The sequence below is a fragment of the Callospermophilus lateralis genome, chromosome 4 (genome assembly GCF_048772815.1).
Source record: "Callospermophilus lateralis isolate mCalLat2 chromosome 4, mCalLat2.hap1, whole genome shotgun sequence".
NCBI lineage: Eukaryota > Metazoa > Chordata > Mammalia > Rodentia > Sciuridae > Callospermophilus > Callospermophilus lateralis.
Genome location: NC_135308.1, coordinates 84,137,296 through 84,161,075, shown reverse-complemented (window position 1 = coordinate 84,161,075; position 23,780 = coordinate 84,137,296). Strand labels below are relative to the sequence as shown.

Genomic DNA, 23,780 nt, shown 5'->3' with positions numbered 1-23,780 from the left:
TTTCTATATCCAGCAAACTATCCTTGAAATATAGCAGTGAAATAAAGACATCTCCATGAAGATGAACAAAAACTGAAAGATTTCATTACCAAAAACTTGCACTGCAAATTTCCCAGGCTGAATTATATGAGATGGAAACTTTAGGGTGGGGACAGGGGAATTTGCTGGGGATTGAACCCTGGGCTTAATGCATGCTCAGCTATCACTCTATCCCCGACTCACATCCCGAGTTCTACAAGATGGAAACTGACATTTACAAGAGAAAACAATGATGGAAGTAATATATGCATAGAAAATATGAAACAATAACTTAGTTCAGTTTTCTCTTCCTTTAATTTCCTTAAAAAAATGAAACTTAAAATTGCCTCATTATAATGTGGGGTTTATAATACATGTGTAAGAAAATAAAAATAATTCAAAGGACCAATGAAGATGGATACAAATGAAACTACAATAAAGTTCTTATATTTATGATGTAAGTGTACAGTAAAACAATGTTAATTCTAAGCAGACTAGGCTAAATTAAGAATGTAAATTCTAATTGCTAGAGCAACCATTTTAAAGATATAAAGAGACTGTAAATAAGAATAAAACAGAAGAAATAAAACTGGACAAGATGAACAAAAAGGAGATAGAAAATAAATTGCAAGATGACAGGCAATCCTACCACATCAATAATTATATAGAATGTAAATGGACAAAACTCTTTGATTAAAAAGTACAGATTATCACAATAAATTTTTAAAAAGCTATCCATAAGAAATGTACTTTCATTTTTTTAAAATTAATTTTAACTGATACATAAAAGCATAAAAGTACAATACGTGTATACACTGTATAATATTTAAATCTGGTTAAACATATCTAACATAAAAATTTTCAAACTTCTTGTAGCTCTTGGAAATGTATAGTACATTGCTGTTCATAGTTACTCTACTATGTAACAGAACAACAGAACTTCTTGTTCCTAGTTAACTATAACTTAGCAGCTATTGAGCAACCCTTTCCTACCTGTCCCTGGACTCTAGAACCATCATTCCTCTCTCAGTGTCTACAAGATCAACACTTTTAAATCCAACATGAGTGAGATCATGTGGTTCTTCTTGTCTTTCTGTGCCTGGCCAATTTCACTTAACATAATGATCTCCAGATCCATCCATGTTGTCAAAAATGATAGGATTTCCTTCTTTTAAGAGAGATATACTTAAAATATATAACTATAGATGGGGGTTGAAAATAAAAGGATGGGGGAAAAGAGGTATGTAAATGGTAAATACAAGAAAACTGGTGTGGCAGGATTAATATTAGACAACATGGACATTTAAACAAGGACTAGTAACAGAGATAAAGACAGACATCTCATAATGAATTTGATAATTCAAAAGGTAAACATAACAACCCTAAAAGTATATATACCTAATAACAGAGCTCCAAAATACACAAAGGAAAAAATGATATTCTAAAGGAACATGAATATGGAGACATATCCACAATCATATATGAGATTTTAAATAACCTCTTGGTAATAAATAGAATCCATAGACCAAAAACAAAACAAAAAAGATCTGAAAAAGCTATCAACCAACTTGATCTGATGTTTGCACCAACATCTATGAATACCAATTCTTTTAAGTGAATTAAACCATTTACCTAAAGATACCATAAAATAAACTATAAAATCAAAACCTCATTAATTTAAAAAAAAAGGACTTACAATAGATACTCTAAAAAATTTTCAAATTATAAAATAACAATAAAACACCCAGAAAAGTACTAAATGTTTGGAAATTATACATCTCAATCAAAATAACATTCCACTCTATATGACAAGAGTAGTCACAAAGGGAATTAGAAAATACCTTAACATCAAAAAAAACAAGGCTATTTCTTAAGAAGGATTAATAAAATTGGAAAACTCCTTATAAGACTTAAAAGACAGAAGAGGAAGAAAGTAAAGAAGAAGAAGGGGAGGAGGAGAACAAAAGCAACAGGAAAGAAAACAAAAATAATCCATAACATGAATGAAGAATGAGATATAACTATAGATCCTACAGACACCAGACTGAGGGGGAAAATATTCAACTTTTTACCAATAATTTTAGAAATTCAGTGTATTTGTTCAGTTTAATACTTCTAAGTAAACTCCTTAGTATCTCAGCTATTATCTTGAGCAAGAGGAGCAGACAGACGCACTAAAAGAGTACATACATATTATATGATTATATAATATCCTAAAATTGCAAAAGCTTACACATGGTGATAAAATCAGATCAGGGAGTACACCCGGAACAGCAGGAGAGAAGTATGGAAATGACTATAAAGAGATGTGTAAGTGGGCTGGGGCTGTAGCTCAGTGGCAGAGTGATTGCCTAGCATGTGTGAGGCACTGAGTTCTATTCTCAGCACCCATAAAAATAAAGAAATAAAATAAAGACATTCTGTCCATCAACAACTATAATTAAATAAATAGATAGACAGATAGATGGAGGGATGGATGTGTAAGTATTTGTGGGATGATATAAATATTCTACTTCTTGACTGGACTAATGGCTACACATGTATACAAATTGTCAAAAATCCTCACACTATATATTTATCATCTGAATTAAAGAGAATGCAAATTTACTGAAATAAATTTGATTTTTAAAAATAAATCAGTGAAAGAAAAAAAAATAGTAGAAAACAATGTAAATTTAGTCAGTCTTAAATAGAGAGGATTATTTGGTGAGTTACAAATAAAGTTAAAATAATATAAAAATTTTTAAATTTAGAAAGGTCTTCAAAAAATATTTAAAACTCTATTCTATATCTCAACAGGATAAAACATGGACCAGGAAATGGGCTAGATGCTTTCATACTTTATACCTCACAAAGACTGTATCTTTCATTCATGCTAAGCACTAGCATGATGGGTTTGGGAAACAGTTATGAAATGAAAAAAACAATAAATCTGGAGCAGGAGGACCTGGGTCAAATAAGAACTATAGAAGATGTATTAGCTTTGTGACCTTAAGTTATTTTTATCAAGTTTCTTCATCAACTCCAAGGCTGATGTGAAGATTAAGAAATATTATTTAGGGCTGGGGTCATGGCTCAGTGGTAGAGCACTTGCCTAGCATGTGTGAGGCACTGGGTTCAACTCTCAGCACCACATATAAATAAATAAAGGTCCATTGAAAACTAAAAAATATATATATATTATTTAAAAGTATCTGGTAGGACTAGAGTGTAGCTCAGTGCTAGATTGCTTGCTTGACGTGCACAAAGCCCTGGGTTCACCCAGTACCACAGAAACAAGAAGAGGAAGGAGAAAGACTTGAATATGAATACTGATCATTACTCATAGTACATTAACAACAGACACTGGTTGAATGAAAAAAATTGAAGCGGATAAACAACATGGACAGCAAAATAAGCAGAAAGGGAGGGAGTGGGAGGAAGAGGGAGGAAGTGGGAGAGAGGGGGAGAGGGAGAGAGAGGGTGGGAAGGGAGAGTTTCTAATCAAATTTTCCCTATGGTTAGAAGGATACAGAGTGAAACAAAGGCTTCCGAAGCATGATGACCTAATACCATGTTCCTACTGTAAGTAGTATGTTCAGTGAGTAGAATAGACTTAGGCTCACCTCTCAAAATGAATAAACTATTCGAGGGTAACAGATGCTTCAAGAGTGGCTCAGATGTGACCTGTTGAGTATATCAGTCTCATGTATACACCAATAGTGAAGGCACCACAAAATGGGTAGTGCAAATGGATGGCTACTGTTGTTCATTTCTAAACTTTTGCTTTGTTGCCTGAGCTAACAATCCCTTGTGCTGGCACAGAGCATGAAACGGAAACTATAAGTCTACCTAAGATTCTAAGGGATTTTTCCCAGGTTCCAAAGAATTGCAGCAGCCTTTCACTATGGACCGCTGAAATGTGAACGCCACTAAACAACCCACTGTTCAGTGTTCTGTTCTTTCTTATTCTTAGATTTTCAGAAATTTGCTCTAAATGGAACAGTAAGAGCAGATATTTTCTGGTCCAGTAGCAGTGATGAGGGCAATAGCACCGTTAATGCCTAGCAGGCTGGTTTTCATTAGTGTTCCAGAGATGATCTACCAGGTCTAACAAAACTTTCAAGAAATATAGAGTATAAAATTCAAAAGGGTAACTACAGTGTATGGCCCACATTTTTTTTTTAAAGAGAGAGAGAGAGAGAGAGAGAGAGAGAGAGAGAATTTTTTTTTATTGGTTGTTCAAAACATTACAAAGCTCTTGACATATCATATTTCATACATTAGATTCAAGTGGGTTATGAACTCCATCTGTATTTGAGAGAGAATTTTTAATACTTATTTTTTAGTTTTCGGCAGACACAACATCTTTGTTTGTATGTGGTGCTGAGGATCGAACCCAGGCCGCATGCATGCCAGGCGAGTGCACTACTGCTTGAGCCACATCCCCAGCCCTGGCCCACATTTAAGACCAAGGAAGCCAGGTATCTTCATCTAAATGTGAGGCCCCTAGTAGGGTTGGTCCCTAGAATTTAGCCCTTAATCACAGTGCAGTATGATAAACTAACATTAAGAAGTTTAAAGAGAATGATATGGGGGCACACAGGAGAAAATGGGCCAAGTGGTAGAGGAAGAAGTGGTTTCAGGAAAATATTCCCGAAAAGGGTGATGCCTGTGAATACAAAGACACCAAGGAGTTATTCAAGTCATTTTAGGCAGGTGCACAGCACATACAAAGATACAAAAGCTTGGATGATATCAGCCACAGGACTATATATCATTCCATATTACTGGAGCCTGTGGGGTGAAAGAAAAAGAAGATGGTAGAGGGCTGGGGATATAGCTCCATTAGTAGAGTGCTTGCCTTGCATGCACAAGACCTTGGGTTCAATCTCCAGCACCACAAAAAAAAAAAAAAAAAAAAAAAGATGATGATGATGGTAGAGACATGGGAAGGGTCTTAGGAAGGACTTTTTGGAAGTCTTAGGAAGGATGATTGAGGAATTGAGGAATTTATACTTTATCTGGAAGAAAAAGAGAAGCAACTAAAAGATTTTTAAGCAAGCAGCACCATAATCAAATTAACATTTTTAAAAGTTTGTTTTGCAACAATGTGGAGGACAGATACAGTAAAGAAAAGAACTCTCAAGACTGAAGGTAAGAAAACTCTCAAGCACAACTCTGAGGTTTCAAGCTTGCATGTCTAAATGGATAGATCTGCTATTTGTAAAAATAAAGAATAAGTCAATCTACATTTGAAAGTATGAAAAACAATACCACACTAATTTTTTTTTAATTGACACAAAAGCAGAAGCTGCCTTAAATAGTATGGGTACACATCTCTGAGAAAAATCCAAAGCTTAAATAAGTCAGAGAAATAAGTCCTGTCTAACATATGTTGATGAATGAATAATCAAATAACACAAAAGGCAATTCACTAACAAGAGAGCCATCTACTGCCTTATAAGAATAGTGCAACAATGAAACGCCACAGGAAATGTGGAAGAAAGCCAAGAGTTTTTGACTAGTTTTCACTGTACATGTTTTCACAAAATATCTCACACCCCCCACAAAAAAAAAAATTAAGTGGTTAGAACTTTTAATAATAGAAAAATGCTTTCATTTATTTATTATTCCTAAATAGCATCAATCTAATACAAAACATCATTTAAATATAAAACACTTACCTGCCATCATTGCTATCATACTGGCTTTATAGACATTAGTGAGAGAGCCGAGTTCTCCTGTTGCTAAGATAGTTTTGAGATGAGCCTCCCCACAGGCCTTGCGAAACTGACGGATCTCATCATACAGGGCTGGGGAAGAAAATAATTGAGGCAGTTACAAAGCAGGCAAGTGATAACATAACTTGGCAGCCGTTTAGAGCTGGTAGAACCCATTTCAGATTTAGGAAACATAAAACATTTGTCACTTTCTAAAAATCACCCCAATTTAATATTGCCTAGAGCATTCTGTTGCAGTTCACATCGTGTTACAAGGAATGCTTAGTTTGCCACTAGGAAACCATTTCTCAGCCCTGGCCCCAGGTCCAGAGTCATGGAGCTTTTTAAATATTGTTATAATGCCATGCAGATTATAAATAATTTCCACCTCTTCCATATGATAATTGACTTATCAGAAAAAAAATTTAACAAATATAAAGTTGTACACCAAACTGCAAACTAAAAATAAAACAAAACACAAGAATCCGTAGGTCTCTATTAATTCTTTCATTCACATATAATAGGTTCTTTTGTTGGAGTACAAAGCAGACCTTTCCTAAGAGTTCTGCTAATAATAACAAAGATAGAACCTTTTGATCCATGATCTACAAGGGTTTATATCTATATATCTGACTAAAAAGTGTTGAGCCTGATCACGTATTACTAGATGTATATGCATAAGGCTATCTATCCACAGAGGCATTTGATGTTGCAGCCTTGAATCTATTTGTCTATAGCCATACCACATCTGGCTTTCTAGAGCTCCATACAGTACCCAGAAAGCATCTTGATTTTTAAAAATTATATACACACACACACACACCAAAAAACTATGTATATAATAAGATAAAACTGAATTAAAACAATTCATATTCAAAGTAACAGAATTTTAGTAAACAAATAAGATGTAATGAGTATTAAATTTTTGAAGAATTATTTTACAGGCTTTTGTCAATGACATCAGTGGATCTGGGCTTTTACCCTACATCAGTGAGCCACCTTCTTTATAGAACTTAGACTAATGTCACACTGTCAAGACTAAGATGGGCTTTTTCTTTCCCATGTGTATGTGTATGTCATACATAGAAAGCAGTTTTGTAAGCACATGGACTAAACTGAGCAAGAGAGAAACATTTCACAATAAGGGTTAGGATTAGCATTTTTAATGCCATGATGAGAATTCTATAATTTAGAGATTTACCCTAATACACATAAAAGATTACATTTTAGCTTCAAATCATCAAATTCAGTCAAAACCATAAAAGTTAAAATAAACAAAACTTGCCTTCCCAATCCTAGAAAGCCTGAACTTAATTTGAAACTTGAAAGTGAAAACTCAATTTAAAAAAAAAAAAAAAAAAAAAAGATATTTTATACAAGGAGATATCTTATACAAGATGCTTGATAAATTTAGAGATTTGTAACCACCAAGAGATGGTAACCATTCAGTCCTTTTCTGAAAATATTCAGTCCTTAATAATGAGTAGTTTCAAGTCCTAGAGATGATCTGAGATGCCACATAGCCTGCCTGACCCTGTAAGTTTTCATCCTAACCCGTGAGAAAGTTGTGTGATCCACACATCCAGTATGACAACTTGTGCAGGAATGTTATAAACAGTAACAGCCTATGCAGCAATAACAATTTACATTCTTTTAGCTCAGAAAATGAATCTTGGATGGAATGGCATTTCTTGAGCCACTGACTCTAAAAAGAGAAAATTGTTCTCTAAGAACAAGTGACAAGGCAATCTCCTGATCTAAAAATTCAAGAGTGTTAATCCATAGTAGACTTGTGATTTAATGGTTTTCTTTCAAAATAAAGTATTAACATTAAAAGGAGGCTTTAGAGTCAAATAAATGTGCACTTAAAACCCAGCTCCACCATTTCTTGCAGGACCTCAAGCAAGTTACTTCTCAGCCTCAGTTTCATCCTTACAGTATCAATAATAATATGTAGTTTAAAGGGTTACTATGAAAATGAAAAAAAAAGAAGATATATGTAAAGTACTTTATTGTCTGACATACTATAAGCAATCAAAACTTTAATCACTAAAAGTTCAGAATTCTAATAAAATTAGTTCCCATTAAGTGGTGTGTGATAAAAGTCATATCTTATTTCGTGGCCTGATCCAACTCATTGTACCAAACAGAAATTCTGTTGTATGGATTAGTACTTACAAATCAGTGAGTCATCAGATAAGGCTTGAAAATATTTTATTACAGCATTGGCTAAAGTGAACTCTAGCCTGAATAACAAATTCTTAAAACACTGATAATAATCATATTTATGAACAAAACTATCATCCTTTTTCTAAAGAGTACTATCAATGAATTTCTTTACCTACTATTAATATTAGACAGAAAATCTAGATGTATTTATGATTTGTCCAGTTATTAGTCATTTGGAAGTTAGGCTATTTTATCTCTGACCCAGAGTGAACCAAAAAGTGGTCACTTAGAGCTTAACTGGATTTAACAAATAGACAACCAGTGCTCTCTCATTCTTTAGCAGCCAATTTCCCGGTGATTTTTCTCAAATCGTTTTAGTGACCTATTTCACCCACATAACAAGATCAAGTTTCCCTCAGAAAATATCTTTTTTTTTTAAGATTCAACATTTGGAAAGTTATCATTTCCTTCTGTTACCATCCTGCCCAGACTATATGGGAACAATTAAATCAAAACATCTACAAATCTGGCCTTTCTTAAATGTGATATTGTCTCCCTTGAGTGACTGCTTCTATCAGGGCCTTTGAATCTTACTAAAAGATGCAAAGATGAAAGAAGAGTTAGATTTCCTTTTTTACTACAGCATCAGCCTAGCAGCAGACCCATGGGTCCTGTGGCCCAGTGGCTGGCCACTAGCCAGCTCTCTGGAACAGTGCTGGCCATAGCAACAGCACCATCAGTGGTACTACGGACAAACTTCCTATGGTACAGTTGAGCTGCATTCTCTGCCAACTGGTCTTCCATGGTCCTTTTTTCAATGCCTAGTTCTCCAGGCTTCTTGCTTATTCAGTGAGCCACTCCAGGACTTCCTAATAAATCTCTCTTCATCTTAACTTAATCAGAACTGGATCCAGTCATTTTCTTTTTTTTTTTTTTTGATCCTGATCTTTTTTTTTTTTAATTAATTTTTATTGTAGGTTGTTCAAAACATTACATAGTTCTTGATATATCATATTTCACACTTTGATTCAAGTGGGATATGCGCTCCCATTTTTACCCCATATACAGATTGCAGAATCACATCATTTGCACAACAATTGATTTACATATTGCCATTCTGGTGTCTGTTGTATTCTGCTGCCTTTCCTATCCTCTGCTATCCCCCCTCCCCCCTCCCCTCCCCTCTTCTCTCTCTACCCCCTCTACTGTAATTCATTTCTCCCCCTTATATTTTTCCTCCTTTCCCCTCACTTCCTCTTGTATGTAATTTTGTATACCCCTGAGGGTCTCCTTCCATTTACATGCAATTTCCCTTCTCTCTCCCTTTCCCTCCCACCTCTCATCCCTGTTTAATGTTAATCTTCTTCTCATGCTCATTGTCCCTACTCTGTTCTTAGCTACTCTCCTTATATCAAAGAAGACATTTGGCATTTGTTTTTAAGGGATTGGCTGGCTTCACTTAGCATAATCTGCTCTAATGCCATCCATTTCCCTCCAAATTCTATGATTTTGTCATTTCTTAATGCAGAGTAATACTCCATTGTGTATAAATGCCACATTTTTTTTATCCATTCGTCTATTGAAGGGCATCTAGGTTGGTTCCACAGTCTTGCTATTGTGAATTGTGCTGCTATGAACATGGATGTAGCAGTGTCCCTATAGTGTGCTCTTTTTAGGTCTTTAGGGAATAGACCGAGTAGGGGAATAGCTGGATCAAATGGTGGTTCCATTCCGAGCTTTCCAAGAAATCTCCATACTGCTTTCCAAATTGGCCGCACCAATTTGCAGTCCCACCAGCAATGTACAAGAGTACCCTTTTCCCCACATCCTCGCCAGCACTTGTTGCTGTTTGACTTCCTAATGGCTGCCAATCTTACTGGAGTGAGATGGTATCTTAGGGTGGTTTTGATTTGCATTTCTCTGACTGCTAGAGATGGTGAGCATTTTTTCATATACTTGTTGATTGATTGTATGTCCTCCTCTGAGAAATTTCTGTTCAGGTCCTTGGCCCATTTGTTGATTGGGTTATTCGTTATCTCATTGTCTAATTTTTTTAGTTCTTTGTATATTCTGGATATTAGGGCTCTGTCTGAAGTGTGAGGAGTAAAGATTTGTTCCCAGGACGTAGGCTCCCTATTTACCTCTCTTATTGTTTCTTTTGCTGAGAAAAAACTTTTTAGTTTGAGTAAGTCCCATTTGTTGATTCTAGTTATTAACTGTTGTGCTATGGGTGTCCTATTGAGGAATTTGGAGCCCGACCCCACAGTATGTAGATCATAGCCAACTTTTTCTTCTATCAGACGCCATGTCTCTGATTTGATATCAAGTTCCTTGATCCACTTTGAGTTAACTTTTGTGCATGGCGAGAGAAAGGGATTCAGTTTCATTTTGTTGCAAATGGATTTCCAGTTTTCCCAACACCATTTGTTGAAGACGCTATCCTTCTTCCATTGCATGCTTTTAGCCCCTTTATCGAATATAAGATAGTTGTAGTTTTGTGGATTGGTTTCTGTGTCCTCTATTCTGTACCATTGGTCCACCCGCCTGTTTTGGTACCAGTACCATGCTGTTTTTGTTACTATTGCTCTGTAGTATAGTTTGAAGTCTGGTATAGCTATACCGCCTGATTCACACTTCCTGCTTAGCATTGTTTTTGCTATTCTGGGTCTTTTATTTTTCCATATGAATTTCATGATTGCTTTCTCTATTTCTACAAGAAATGCCGTTGGGATTTTGATTGGCATTGCATTAAACCTATAGAGAACTTTTGGTAATATCGCCATTTTGATGATGTTACTTCTACCTATCCACGAACAGGGTATATTTTTCCATCTTCTAAGATCTTCTTCTATTTCTCTCTTTAGGGTTCTGTAGTTTTCATTGTATAAGTCTTTCACCTCTTTTGTTAGGTTGATTCCCAAGTATTTTATTTTTTTTGAGGATATTGTGAATGGGGTGGTTGTCCTCATTTCCATTTCAGAGGATTTGTCGCTGATATACAGGAATGCCTTTGATTTATGCGTGTTGATTTTATAGCCTGCCACTTTGCTGAATTCATTTATTAGCTCTAATAGTTTCTTTGTAGACCCTTTTGGGTCTGCTAGGTATAGAATCATGTCATCTGCAAATAGTGATAATTTGAGTTCTTCTTTTCCTATTTTTATGCCTTTAATTTCTTTCGTCTGTCTAATTGCTCTGGCCAGTGATTCGAGAACTATGTTGAACAGAAGTGGTGAGAGAGGGCATCCCTGTCTTGTTCCAGATTTTAGAGGGAATGCCTTCAGTTTTTCTCCATTCAGAATGATGCTAGCCTGAGGCTTGGCATAGATTGCTTTTACAATATTGAGGTATGTTCCTGTTATCCCTATTTTTTCTAGAGTTTTGAACATAAAGGGATGCTGTACTTTGTCGAATGCTTTTTCCGCATCTATCGAGATGATCATATGGTTCTTATTTTTAAGCCTTTTGATGTGGTGAATAACATTTATTGATTTCCGTATATTGAACCAGCCTTGCATCCCAGGGATAAATCCTACCTGATCATGGTGCACAATTTTTTTGATATGTTTTTGTATCCGGTTCGCCAGAAGTTTATTGAGGATTTTTGCATCTAGGTTCATTAGAGATATTGGTCTGTAGTTTTCTTTCTTTGAAGTGTCTTTGTCTGGTTTAGGAATCAGGGTGATGTTGGCCTCATAGAATGAATTTGGTAGTTCTCCCTCTTTTTCTATTTCCTGAAATAGCTTGAAAAGTATTGGTATTAGTTCCTCTTTAAAGGTTTTGTAAAACTCTGCTGTATACCCATCCGGTCCTGGGCTTTTCTTAGTTGGTAGTCTTTTGATGGTATCTTCTATTTCCTCAATTGATATTGGTCTGTTTAGGTTGTCAATATCCTCCTGACTCAATCTGGGCAAATCATATGACTTAAGAAATTTATCGATGCCTTCACTATCTTCTATTTTATTGGAGTATAAGGATTCAAAATAGTTTCTGATAATCTTCTGTATTTCTGAAGTGTCTGTTGTGATATTGCCTTTTTCATCCCGTATGCTGGTAATTTGAGTTCTCTCTCTTCTTCTCTTCGTTAGCGTGGCTAAGGGTCTGTCGATTTTATTTATTTTTTCAAAGAACCAACTTTTAGTTTTGTCAATTTTTTCAATTGTTTCTTTCGTTTCGATTTCATTAATTTCAGCTCTGATTTTAATTATTTCTTGTCTTCTACTTCTTTTGCTGTTGTTTTGCTCTTCTTTTTCTAGGATTTTGAGTTGAAGTATTAGATCATTTATTTGTTGTTTTTTTCTTTTTCTAAGGAATGAACTCCAAGCAATAAATTTTCCCCTTAGAACTGCTTTCAATGTGTCCCATAGATTCCGATATGTTGGGTCTGTGTTTTCATTTATCTCTAAGAATTTTTTAATTTCCTCCTTGATGTCTTCTATAACCCATTGTTCATTCTCCAAGTGATGCATGATTTTTCCTTACTTCTTTTATCGTTAATTTTCAATTTCATTCCATTATGGTCAGATAAGATGCATGGTATTATCTCTACTCCTTTATATTGTCTAAGAGTTGCCCTGTGACATAATATATGATCTATTTTTGAGAAGGATCCATGTGCTGCTGAGAAAAAAGTGTAACTGCTTGATGTTGGGTGGTATATTCTATATATGTCAATTAAGTCTAGGTTATTAATTGTGTTATTGAGCTCTACAGTTTCCTTATTCAACTTTTGTTTGGAAGATCTGTCCAGTGGTGAGAGAGGTGTGTTGAAGTCTCCCATGATTATTGTATGGTGGTCTATTAGACTCTTGAACTTGAGAAGAGTTTGTTTGATGAACATAGCTGCACCATTGTTTGGGGCATATATATTTATGATTGTTATGTCTTGTTGGTGTATGGTTCCCTTAAGAAGTATGTAGTGTCCCTCTTCATCCCTTTTGATTAACTTTGGCTTGAAATCTATTTTATTTGATATGAGTATGGACACTCCTGCTTGTTTCCGAAGTCCATATGAGTGATATGATTTTTCCCAACCTTTCACCTTCAGTCTATGTATGTCTTTTCCTATCAAATGTGTCTCCTGAAGGCAGCATATTGTTGGGTCTTGTTTTGTGATCCATTCTACTAGCCTGTGTCTCTTAATTGGTGAGTTTAAGCCATTAACATTTAGGGTTATTATTGAGATATGGGTTGTTCTTCCAGCCATATTTGTTTATTTATGTTACTAAACATGGTTTGTTTTCCTCTTTGATTATCCCCCCCCCTTTACTGTACTACCTCCTGCTGTTGGTTTTCATTGATATTTTCCATTTCCTCTTCCTGTAATATTTTGCCAAGGATGTTTTGAAGAGATGGTTTTCTAGCTGCAAATTCTTTTAACTTTTGTTTATCATGGAAGGTTTTAATTTCATCTTCCATCCTGAAGCTTAATTTCGCGGGATACACAATTCTTGGTTGGAACCCCTTTTCTTTCAGTGTTTGAAATATGTTATTCCAGGATCTTCTAGCTTTGAGAGTCTGTGTTGAAAGATCAGCTGTTATCCTGATTGGTTTACCCCTAAATGTAATCTGCTTCCTTTCTCTTGTAGCTTTTAAAATTCTCTCCTTATTCTGTATGTTGGGCATCTTCATTATAATGTGTCTAGGTGTGGATCTCTTATGATTTTGCACATTCGGCGTCCTGTAGGCTTCTAGGATTTGGGATTCTGTCTCATTCTTCAAGTCTGGGAAGTTTTCTCGTATTATTTCGTTGAATAGATTGCTCATTCCTTTGGTATGGACCTCAGTACCTTCCTGTATCCCAATGACTTTAAGTTTGGTCTCTTTATGTTATCCCATATTTCTTGAATGTTCTGCTCATGGTTTCTTAACAGCTTTGCTGAGCTGTCTATGTTCTTCTCCAGTTGAAATACTTTGTCTTCATTGTCTGATGTTCTATCTTCTAAGTGTTCTACTCTGCTGGTAGTATTCTCAATTGAGTTTTTAAGTTGGTTTATTGTTTCCTGCATTTCCAGGATTTCTGTTTGTTTGTTTTTTATAACCTCTATCTCCCTGTATAATTGATCTTTTACTTCTTGGATTTGTTTATGTAATTGATTGTCAAAGTGGTCGAAGTGGTCTTTCATTGACTGATTTTGCTGTCTAATGTCTTCCTTGAGACTCCAGATCATCTGAAGCATGTATATCCTGAATTCTTTATCTGATATTCCATCTGCTGCAGAAATTACCTCTTCTAAAGTTGAGTTGACCTGCATTGCTTGTGGTCCTTTCTTTCCTTGTCTTTTCATATTGATCGTGTTTCTTTCTGCTTGGTGAAACTGTTGTGTTATTGATTTTTCCCCCTATATATTTATATTGCTCTTGTATAGCTGCAAAGTCTCCCTCGCAGGCTTTGGCGGTGGTTCTTCCCCTCCTCCAACTGAGGCAATGTGCCTACCACGCCGGGAGGCCGCTGTGCCTGTACTTTCGATGGGCCTGTTCTTTCGGTGGTCACAGGTCCGCCTACCTTGCAGGCGTGAGCAGTGGCTTTGCCCCTCCGCTGGCCACTAGGCCTGTTCTGTCTGTTGGTTGCAGGTCTGTCTACCTAAAAGGCGCTGGTGGCGGCTCTGCCCCTCCCCCAACTGGGGCGATGTATCTGGCGGGCCACTGGGCCTGTTTTGTCAGTGGTCACGGTTCCGCCTACCTTGCATGTGCGTGGAGCAGCTGTGTCCCTCTGAGAGTTGCTGGGCCTAACCTGCCAATGGGTGTCAAGTGCGCCTACCTTGCAGGCCCGGGGGTAGCTCTGCCGCTCCGCGGGTTGCTGGGCCTGATATGCTGGTGAGACGCAGGTTTGCCTACCTTGCAGGCGCCTGGCGGCTCTGCCCCTCCCCCAACCGGGGCGGGGCGATGTGTCTGGCCGTCCTCTGAGCCTGTTCTGTTGGTGGTCAGGGTACTGCCTACCTAGCAGGCTCGTGGGGCAGCTGTGCCCCTCCGCAGTTTGTTGGGCCTGACCTGCTGGTGTGTGGCAAGTGCGCCTTCCTTGCAGGCCCGGGGGTGGCTCTGCCGCTCCGCGGTTGCTGGGCCTGATCTGTTGGTGAGTCGCAGGTCTGTGTAACTTGCAGGCGCCCGGCGGCTCTGCCCCTCCCCCAACTGGGGCGGGGCGATGTGTCTGGCCGGCCTCTGGGCCTGTTCTGTTGGTAGTCAGGGTTCTGCCTACCTAGCAGGCTCGTGGGGCAGCTGTGCCCCTCCGCAATTTGTTGGGCCTGACCTGCCGGTGGGTGGCAAGTGCCCCTACCTTGCAGGCCCGGGGGTGGTTCTGCCGCTCCGCGGTTGCTGGGTCTGATCAGCTGGTGATTCACAGGTCTGCGTAACTTGCAGGCGCCCGGCGGCTCTGCCCCTCCCCCAACCTGAGCGATGTGTCTGGCAGTCCACTGGACCTGTTTTGTCGGTGGTCACAGTTCTGCCTACCTTGCACACGCGTGGAGCAGCTGTTTCATTAGTGCCTGGGCACACTCTCCTTGTTTGCCTCCCTCAGGCCCTTAGTTTGTAGAGCTTGGGGCTGAGCACCCCCAGCAAACTTGCTTACCTTCTGGTAGCCACGCCCCCGTATCTGATGCAAGAGACCTCAGTTGTCAGCACCGGTGGGAGCTGTAACGGTGAGTCCCATGCCAAGGCGAGTCGGTGCAAGAGACCTCAGTTGTCAGCACTGGTGGGAGCGGTAGCTGGGAGTCCCGCGCCGCGCGGTTCCCGCCGGCTCCTGTGCCAGCACCGCCGCGGCTCCCACCGGCTCCCGCGCCGCTGCTGCGGCTCCCGCCGGTTCCGGCCGGCTCCCGTGCCGCTGCCCCGGCTGCCGCCGGCTCCCTCGCCGCAGCCCCGGCTCCGGCCGTCTCCCTCGCCGCAGCCGCCGCTGCCGCCGTCTCCCTCGCCGCAGCCGCCGCTGCCGCCGTCTCCCTCGCCGAAGCCGCGGCTCCCGCCGGCTCCGTGCCGCCCTCGGTCTGGCTATTGCGCTCACAGGAGAGCTGGGAGGGGCCCTTAAGTTTTCCCCGCTGATCTATAGCTGAAAGAGCTGTGATCAGTCAAAAAAAAAAAAAAAAAAAAAACAGAGATGATGACGTCAGCTCTCCAAGATGGTGGCCGCTGGCTTCCTCTGTGGTCTGACCGATGTGGAGAACCGAATTGGATGGCTTCCTTCCCCGTCTCAAGCCCAGAATTCAGCTCTGAGTACAGTATTTGCACAGCTGGCGGGAGCCTGCAGAATCCGTAGCACTGTATCTTTGCATTGTTATCTTACCGTCGTTTCCCAGCGAGCGCCGCAGACTCTGGCCGCAGGGCGATTTGCTGCATACGCAGCGTGACCCTCCGTGCGGACAAATCTCTCGCGTTTGAGCTCCAGTAGCAGGTCCTTACGCAATGGAGATCCTTCCTCTAGGTTTCGGAGCACCCCAATTTTGCTGGAAATTCCTAACAAGCTAGCTTTTATCCATTCTACCTTGTCTTTTTCCTGCTCAGAGACGCAGTACACGGGAGTGCTGCACTCCTTTCGCAGCCATCTTCGTCGGTCTGGATCCAGTCATTTTCAACCCGTAATTCTAGTATGACAAATATTTACTGAGGAAAGATGGTATAATGGACAATAGTGTACATTTTATAACCCAGCTCTAACACCAATTTGTTGTTTGATTTGAGCAAGTTACTTAACTCTTAGGCTTTGTTCTAGGTTCTTCATCTATAAAATAGGAATAATCAAAATCTGTACCCTCATGGAAGTATTATGAGCACCAAAGAAGTTAAAACAGATAAAGAGGGAAGGAAAATCTCTAGTGTCACCTAGAGTTAATAGTAATCTAGGAAAGTCAGTTACTTGTGTTCCTACTGCTGGTAGTGAGTGTTACTGTTACCAGAACTACTGACCTTATTAAGTTTGAATAGCAAGGAACTTAGAAAAGCAGAGACCACCACCTAGGCTTCTTTAAGAATATAAAATGCAACCTCTTTGCAATACTAGAAAAGCAATCTGGAAGGTTACTATTTATGATAAATATTAATTAGTTAATTAAACTCAGAGCCCATAGTCCTCTGATTGGCACAGACTCTCAGAATAATAGTTATTGCTACTTTCTAGATATGCAAGCAAGCAGCAAGAATTACTCCATTTCTCTATGCCTCTTTATTTAAGGGGCTTAGTTTACACACATATTTAAGAGAAGATTAAATAAAATAATACATGTGACTAGACAGAACTATGCATTTAGTAGGCTTCATTTACTTCATACTAGTTGTCCATACTTATACACCTCCAGAAATGCAAAAATTTCAAGAATGACACAAAGCAAATATTTATGAAATAATACAGTAATACTAAAACTTGAGAAAGCTCAATTGAATCTGCAGATCTTACATATAAGAAAAAAAGGACCCTTAGCTTCAAAACAAGCCAAGGAAGCCACTAAGAAGAATTATTAGTGTTTAGGTCATTTTGAGTACCTTGACTTTATGGACAGACACTCTGAAAAATACAAACGTGATATATGCAAACCAAAGTGACTTGAAACCCGAAATATAACACAGCCCAGCTCAAATGATGTTCTTTACAACACTCAACTGGTACTGGTACCTTCTTTTCAACCTTAAAGAGTGAAACAATGGATAAACTAATGGATAGATTAGCAGGAGAGGACAGCAATAGAGTGTGAATTTACTATAACTACTACTGGAATATACATATAAAGGAAATTATATTTGAAGTAATAAGTTCAAGAGATCCCCTTTCCAAACATTCTTCGTGACAAATGATTACTCCAAAGAATAAAAAAGCCCCTAAGTTTTCAAAGCATCTTCCTTTAAAACTGCTCAAAGTGGTTTTTTTTTTTAAACACATTTAAACATCTCTTTTGAGTTGTTACCACCACACTTCAAATATGAAAAGTGAAATGTGGAAAGATGGATGACCTGCCCCAAATCTTACCACTAGTCTGTGGTAAGAGAGAGATCAGAATTCATGTCTTCAGGTGAGGAATAAAATTTTATTTCCTCAAACTTTTTTGCCTCAGTCCCAGTGTATGCATGTGTGCGCACACACACACACGAGTGGGCACACATTCTCAAGAAATATGTTGAAGTACTTGGAGTAATAGAGTAATAAAAGCCTAGAATCTAAAGGGATGTCAATTCTCATCTAGTTCAAACTATTCACTTTACCATTAGGTGTTATAATCCTAAACCATGGTTTTCATTCTTCTAAAGAAAAAAGGTTGCATAGATTGAAAAGTTCCAAAGTCATTCAGAAACATAAAATAATTTTGCATAATTTAATTACTAACAACAATTTATAAATTGTTCTGTGAGCCTTCTGGATAAAAACAGGACCATCACATCATGTTGCAATAGAGTTCACAGGTTTGAATCAGAATTTCCAGTACTTTACTTGGCTGCTAATTAGATGTGTTCCTTGGGAAAGTTACTAAACTTCTCCAAGCTTCATTTTTCTCCTCAAGATTACACAAGGGGCTGGGGATGTGGCTCAACGGTAGAGTGCTCGCCTAGCACATGGAAGGCCCTGGGTTCAATCTTCAGCACCACCACATAAAAAAAATAAATAAAATAAAAAGGTTTAAAAATTTTTAAAAAGTAAAGTTAAACCTTTAAAAAAAAAAAGATTACACAAAACAGCCCTATCTTTATAGCTCAAAAACTTCTAAAATTCTAGGAATAAATGTAATTATTCAAATGATTATGAAGGTGATCAATAAATTATGTTTCCCACAGGTCCACCTTTATAATAAGTACATGTAAAATAAAGAGAAACATTGATTTACTCTAAATACTTAGGCTGCATACCTAATATCAAACAGCCTCTAGTTACTGACTTAAAGACAATTCTGACAATTGTGGCAGCTCTCAGCTGGAGGGAGGCAGAGGGATAGAGTACTCTCAGCTACTCACTGTTATAAAGGCTGAGGGAATGACATATCACTGGGGCCTAGGGAAACTCTTTGCTCTTATGCTGCCCAATCAGGGGTTGGGGTAGGGCGAGGAAGAAGGTGCAGTCCACTGTGTCAGAGAAAGTGAAGGACATCCTAACCAGTGAGGATTGGGAATTCTGGGATTAGGGAGGACTTGCTGAACACCACCACCCGTGCTGGGCCAGGGAAAGAGCCTGCAGGGTCTAGACACTGTCATATATAAGACAACTGATCAAATAGACAAATATTGACCAAATATATGAACACATTGAAGTAAGAAAAGTAAAATTTCTCACTGGCAATAAAGAAGGGCATAAATACAGAAAAGGAAAAGAGAAGACTAATCCTTGTGATATTGGATTGTAATAGAGGTTGTCAGTAATGAAGTCATAGGTACTAATATAAATCCATAGGGAGAGAGACTGATAGATGAAAGAAGGATAGAAGGATGGATGGATGAATGAATAAATAGATAAACAGTCATAGATGTATATATGTTTACGTGTGTGTATGTATGTGTGTGTGTGTGTTTTGCATGTGGATTTCCTAGATCTACCCTCTAAGAAAGTCTAGAAATAAGAACATTTCAATAACTTAGCATCCAGATCCTGGTTTTTAAATACACTCTTCAATAAAAGGAAAAAGAGTTCCTTGGAGAAATGGCCAACTCCAAGACTGTTGTTTTAGTCAGCTTTTTCACAGCTCTGACTAAAGGACCCAACCAGCACAACTGTAGAGAAAGAATTATTTGAGAGCTCATGAATTCAGAGGTCTTAGTTCATAGAAGGCTGTCTCTATTCCTCAGGACTCGAGGTGAGGCTGAGCATCATGGTGGAAGAGTATGGCAGAGGGAAACAGCTTAGATGATGATCAGAAAGCAGAGGGAGACTCTGCTCTCCAGATACCAAAATATATACCCCATAGCTACGACCCCAATGAACCACTTCCTCCAGCCACACTCCACCTGCCTCTAGTTACCACTCAGTTAATCCCAGCAGGGATTAATTCACTGATTAGGTTAAGGATATAACCCAATCATTTCTCCTCCAAACTTTCTTGCATTGTCTCACACATGGGCTTTTGGGGGACACGACATCTAAACCATAACAGAGGTACAAAAAGTCAAAGATAAGCCTGAAACATCTTTTACAATAAAGCAAGAAGGTTCTCAAAGAATGATGGAAACATCAAAAGCACACAGGAACCAGTTTGAAACAGCTCCTACTGGCTATATCTGGGACAATCTGAGTATCAAAATAAGTAACAATCATAAGAATTATAACCAATTAAGTAAAATAGAAATATATGAATCCTTACAAATGGAAGGGAGAGAGGGAAGAAAAGAGGGAGTCAGGAAGACAGGGAGGACAGGAGGCAGGAAGGAAGAAGGAAAAAATGAAGAAAGACAAGGAAATGCCAACTAAGTATAGATGAAATAATGAAATTAGAAAATCACCATATGGCAACTATCAAAGTAATAACTGAAGAATTATCAATGGATGATAAAATAGTGAATAAAAGCTAGGTGAGTAACAAGATATTAACATAGTCTCAAAATATCTCCATTTATAATGTGTATTAACTACTTATTAAAATGCAAAATACTTATTAATTTTACATTTAAAAACTTGGTAAAAATCATCCTAGCCAAATAAAAAAGTAATATTGTTAAGAACTGGAAAAATTAACATTTTGTGACTCCTGAAATAATGCACTGAGAAGAACAGAGCAAAACTTCTGTGTGATTCCTGTCAAAAATGAATAATTTGAATCTAATAATGAGAAAAACCCCAAACAAATCCAAACTTATTTTTACAAAATAACAGGCCTTTAATCTTCAATGACAAGGAAAGACAGAGAACTGTTTCAGACTGAAGAATAAAGAGACATTTAACAACTGATCCTAGACCTAATAAAGAACACCACAGGAACAATCTGCAAAATCTGAGCAAAGACTTTGTACTTAATGGTGTGCTGTGGCTTGGTACAAGTTCTTTTTAGGAAATACAAGTATTTTAAGGGTAAGGGTCAACAGGTCTGAAACTTAATTTTAAACAGTTCGGAAAAAAACTGTGTGTATATGTGTATGCACATAAAGAGAATAAGCAAAGGACAGAAATGGTAAATGAGGTTGATTTCTACAATAAAGGACTGCATAAAGAGCAAACTGGAGTCTCATATACAATTTTTGCATCTTTCCCGTAAGTTTAAAATTACTCAAAAATAAAAATTAAAAATACATGTTAGAAGCCGGGGGCAGTGGCAAACACATGTAATCCCAGGAGGCTGAGATTAGGAGGATTGCAGGCTCAAAACCAGCCTCAGCTACAGCGAGGTGCTAAGCAACTCAGCGATAACCTGTCTCTAAATTTAAAAAAAAAAAAAAAAATAGGGCTGGAGATGTGGCTCAGTGGTGAGTGTCCCAGTACCCTACCCCACACCAAAATATACATGTTTGGTATGTTTATTATAATTTGTTTAGCATCTAAGCATTTTTTTTTAAATGGAAAGGCTATTGAGACTATCAACCACTCTACAGTTTTTAAAGTTTCAAAGAATGTGATTATATATGGGAGATATTATTTTGTAACCTGTTTTTTTTTCATTCAATATATCATAGGTACTTTCCATATTTATAAATATAGGTCTATAGCACAATTTTTATCAGTTATACAATCTGCTATCACATTGACATAAAAATTAATTCAAGCATTTTCCTATTATTAAATACTTCAGATTCCAGATTTTTGCTATTATAAATAATACTTCAAGAAAGTCCTTTTAGTTAAGCCTTTGCATATATCATGGCCCTATTCCATAGAGTCTTTATTACTATTTTCTGCTCACATACTCATGTAATATATGTTCATTGTTAAAAATTCAAACATTATAAAACTGAAAATTCTCCATTAAAAAAAAAAAAGGAAAGAAAAGAAAGAACAATTCTTGCCACATACCAGAAAAATACTAATTTGGAATATAAAAGATGGCTGACAAATGAAAATGGAATTCAAATACCTCAACTGTAAATTAGTCAGAATAATGCAAAACTTAACAAAACATGTACACCAGAGAAGTGGCTGGCATAGTGATGTTATATTAAAAACCTGATAATAAATGTTTTGACTTATAATGAGGTTTTCAGGAGTAGTGAAAAGTGGGTGTCCTAGAAATCCAGGATATATTACATTGCAGATGCTTAATCAATATCATGGCAAAACTTGCAGAGGCCTCGTCTCCTGCCTGTCCCCCCACATCCCTCCTACTACTGTCACACTGATGAGAAGTGGATGTCACAACATGACCTCTGTTCAGCATTCCCAGTTGAAAAACAAGTAAGGCTGCCTTGGTGGAGCGTTTGCTGACAGGAGTCAAGGGAACTCGGCCTCACTGGGAAAGGCCTGTGTGCATCAGAGTATAGATCCAAGCAGTGGATAGGAGCAAAGGAGGTCATATTGCATCTGTTTTGTTTCTTCAATTTAACTTTTAATTGATAAATAAAAACATAACAATTATACATATTAATGCTGTACCATGTGTTGTTTTGATACATTTTTAATACATTATACATTGAGAAGCTTTTAAATCAGGGTAAATGTATTTACTCAAACATTTGTCATTTCTTTATAGTGAAACATTTAAAAAGATGTACACACACACACACACACTCACAGAGTTATAATCGTCCTACTATGCAGTGAACACCAGAACTTTTTGCTGCTATCTAACTTAGCACTCACTGATAACCTTTCCCTCAGCTTCCACAATAGTTTAGCAACTGGCTCTAGCTTCTGCAACACTGCCCCCAGCTGCCAACAGGACCTATAGCATTTTACTTCCCTCTAAAATTACCCTATTTCTCTCCAGGTTCCATCTAAAAGGAAAGTTTATTCTTAATCTTGAAGTAGCTGACAATACGTTAAGTTTTTTGGAAAAGCACTACTCCAGATGTAGACAACCTAGTAATTGTAGTAAATAAAGTCTGCATGTGTAGAATGGCTTATTATGCAAGAATCTGTATACTTAGAAACCATGTATCCATCTAAAAGCCAGAAAGCGGAATTCTTTTTATAGTTCATGCTATTCAAAAGCAGTTAAAAAAATAATTGCTAATGAATATATTTAAGCAATTATTTTTGAGTACCAGAAAGATGTTCAACACTGCACAAAAATGGCCTTAAAATAACTCTTAAGATAATTATATGTACAGTAAAACATTTAATATAAAATTGTACAGCCACCTTTAGTACTATAAAAAAGTCACAAAATATTCAAGATCACAGCTTCATCCATCAAAGCAACTAATTAAACTTGTAAGATAAAATAGAGATGGGCTAAAATACCAGGTAGTAAAAAAAAAAAACCTACAAGAAATAAAACACACTCATTTTTATCAATAGTATTTGAAGTTTTGAAGAATCATAGCATAAAAACAAAAACCATAAAAGCACAGAGCTGCCATAAGTATATACAGAATTTCTCTGTTATAAACAACCCTCAATACCAAGAAACCACAGATTATAGATTATGTGATTCCTCCCTAAAAAGTGTATTAGATTTAGAAATGCTTTTCTGATGAAATAATATAATTAACAGCTCTATAAAAGAAAGAAAATAATTTCTTTTCAGAGATGTTCTATCATTCTACTTGTGTAAAAATAAGCAAATAAGAAAAATAGATTATTGATCAGATTCAACATTTTTAGGATCCACTTCAAGTAAGAAAATGAAAGACATCATAGCCTTGGCCATGAAATTTCATTCTCTCACCCTGAAACTCTTGAGAGCTATGAGGTTTATACTCCACAAATCAAGTTTAAGAGAACAACTCAGGGAAGAGCAACTGAAAGAGATGAAAAGCACAGGAGGCTGTGGGTACAGGAGACAGACAATACTTTCAATTGCTACGCTAATTGTACTTTGGGGGAAAATATCACAGATGGTCTCATAG

General features: G+C 37.6%; 1 protein-coding gene across 3 annotated transcripts in view; it reads right to left on the bottom strand.

Annotated features, from left to right (window-relative positions):
- The window catches only part of Dera (deoxyribose-phosphate aldolase), a 112,999-nt gene that overhangs the window by 42,157 nt on the left and 47,062 nt on the right, over positions 1-23,780 (bottom strand). For all 3 annotated transcript variants that reach the window (XM_076852705.1, XM_076852703.1, XM_076852704.1), the window contains one exon: positions 5,685-5,813. In XM_076852705.1, coding sequence (XP_076708820.1) covers positions 5,685-5,813 — 129 coding nt within the window. The remainder of the gene's footprint in view (positions 1-5,684; positions 5,814-23,780) is intronic.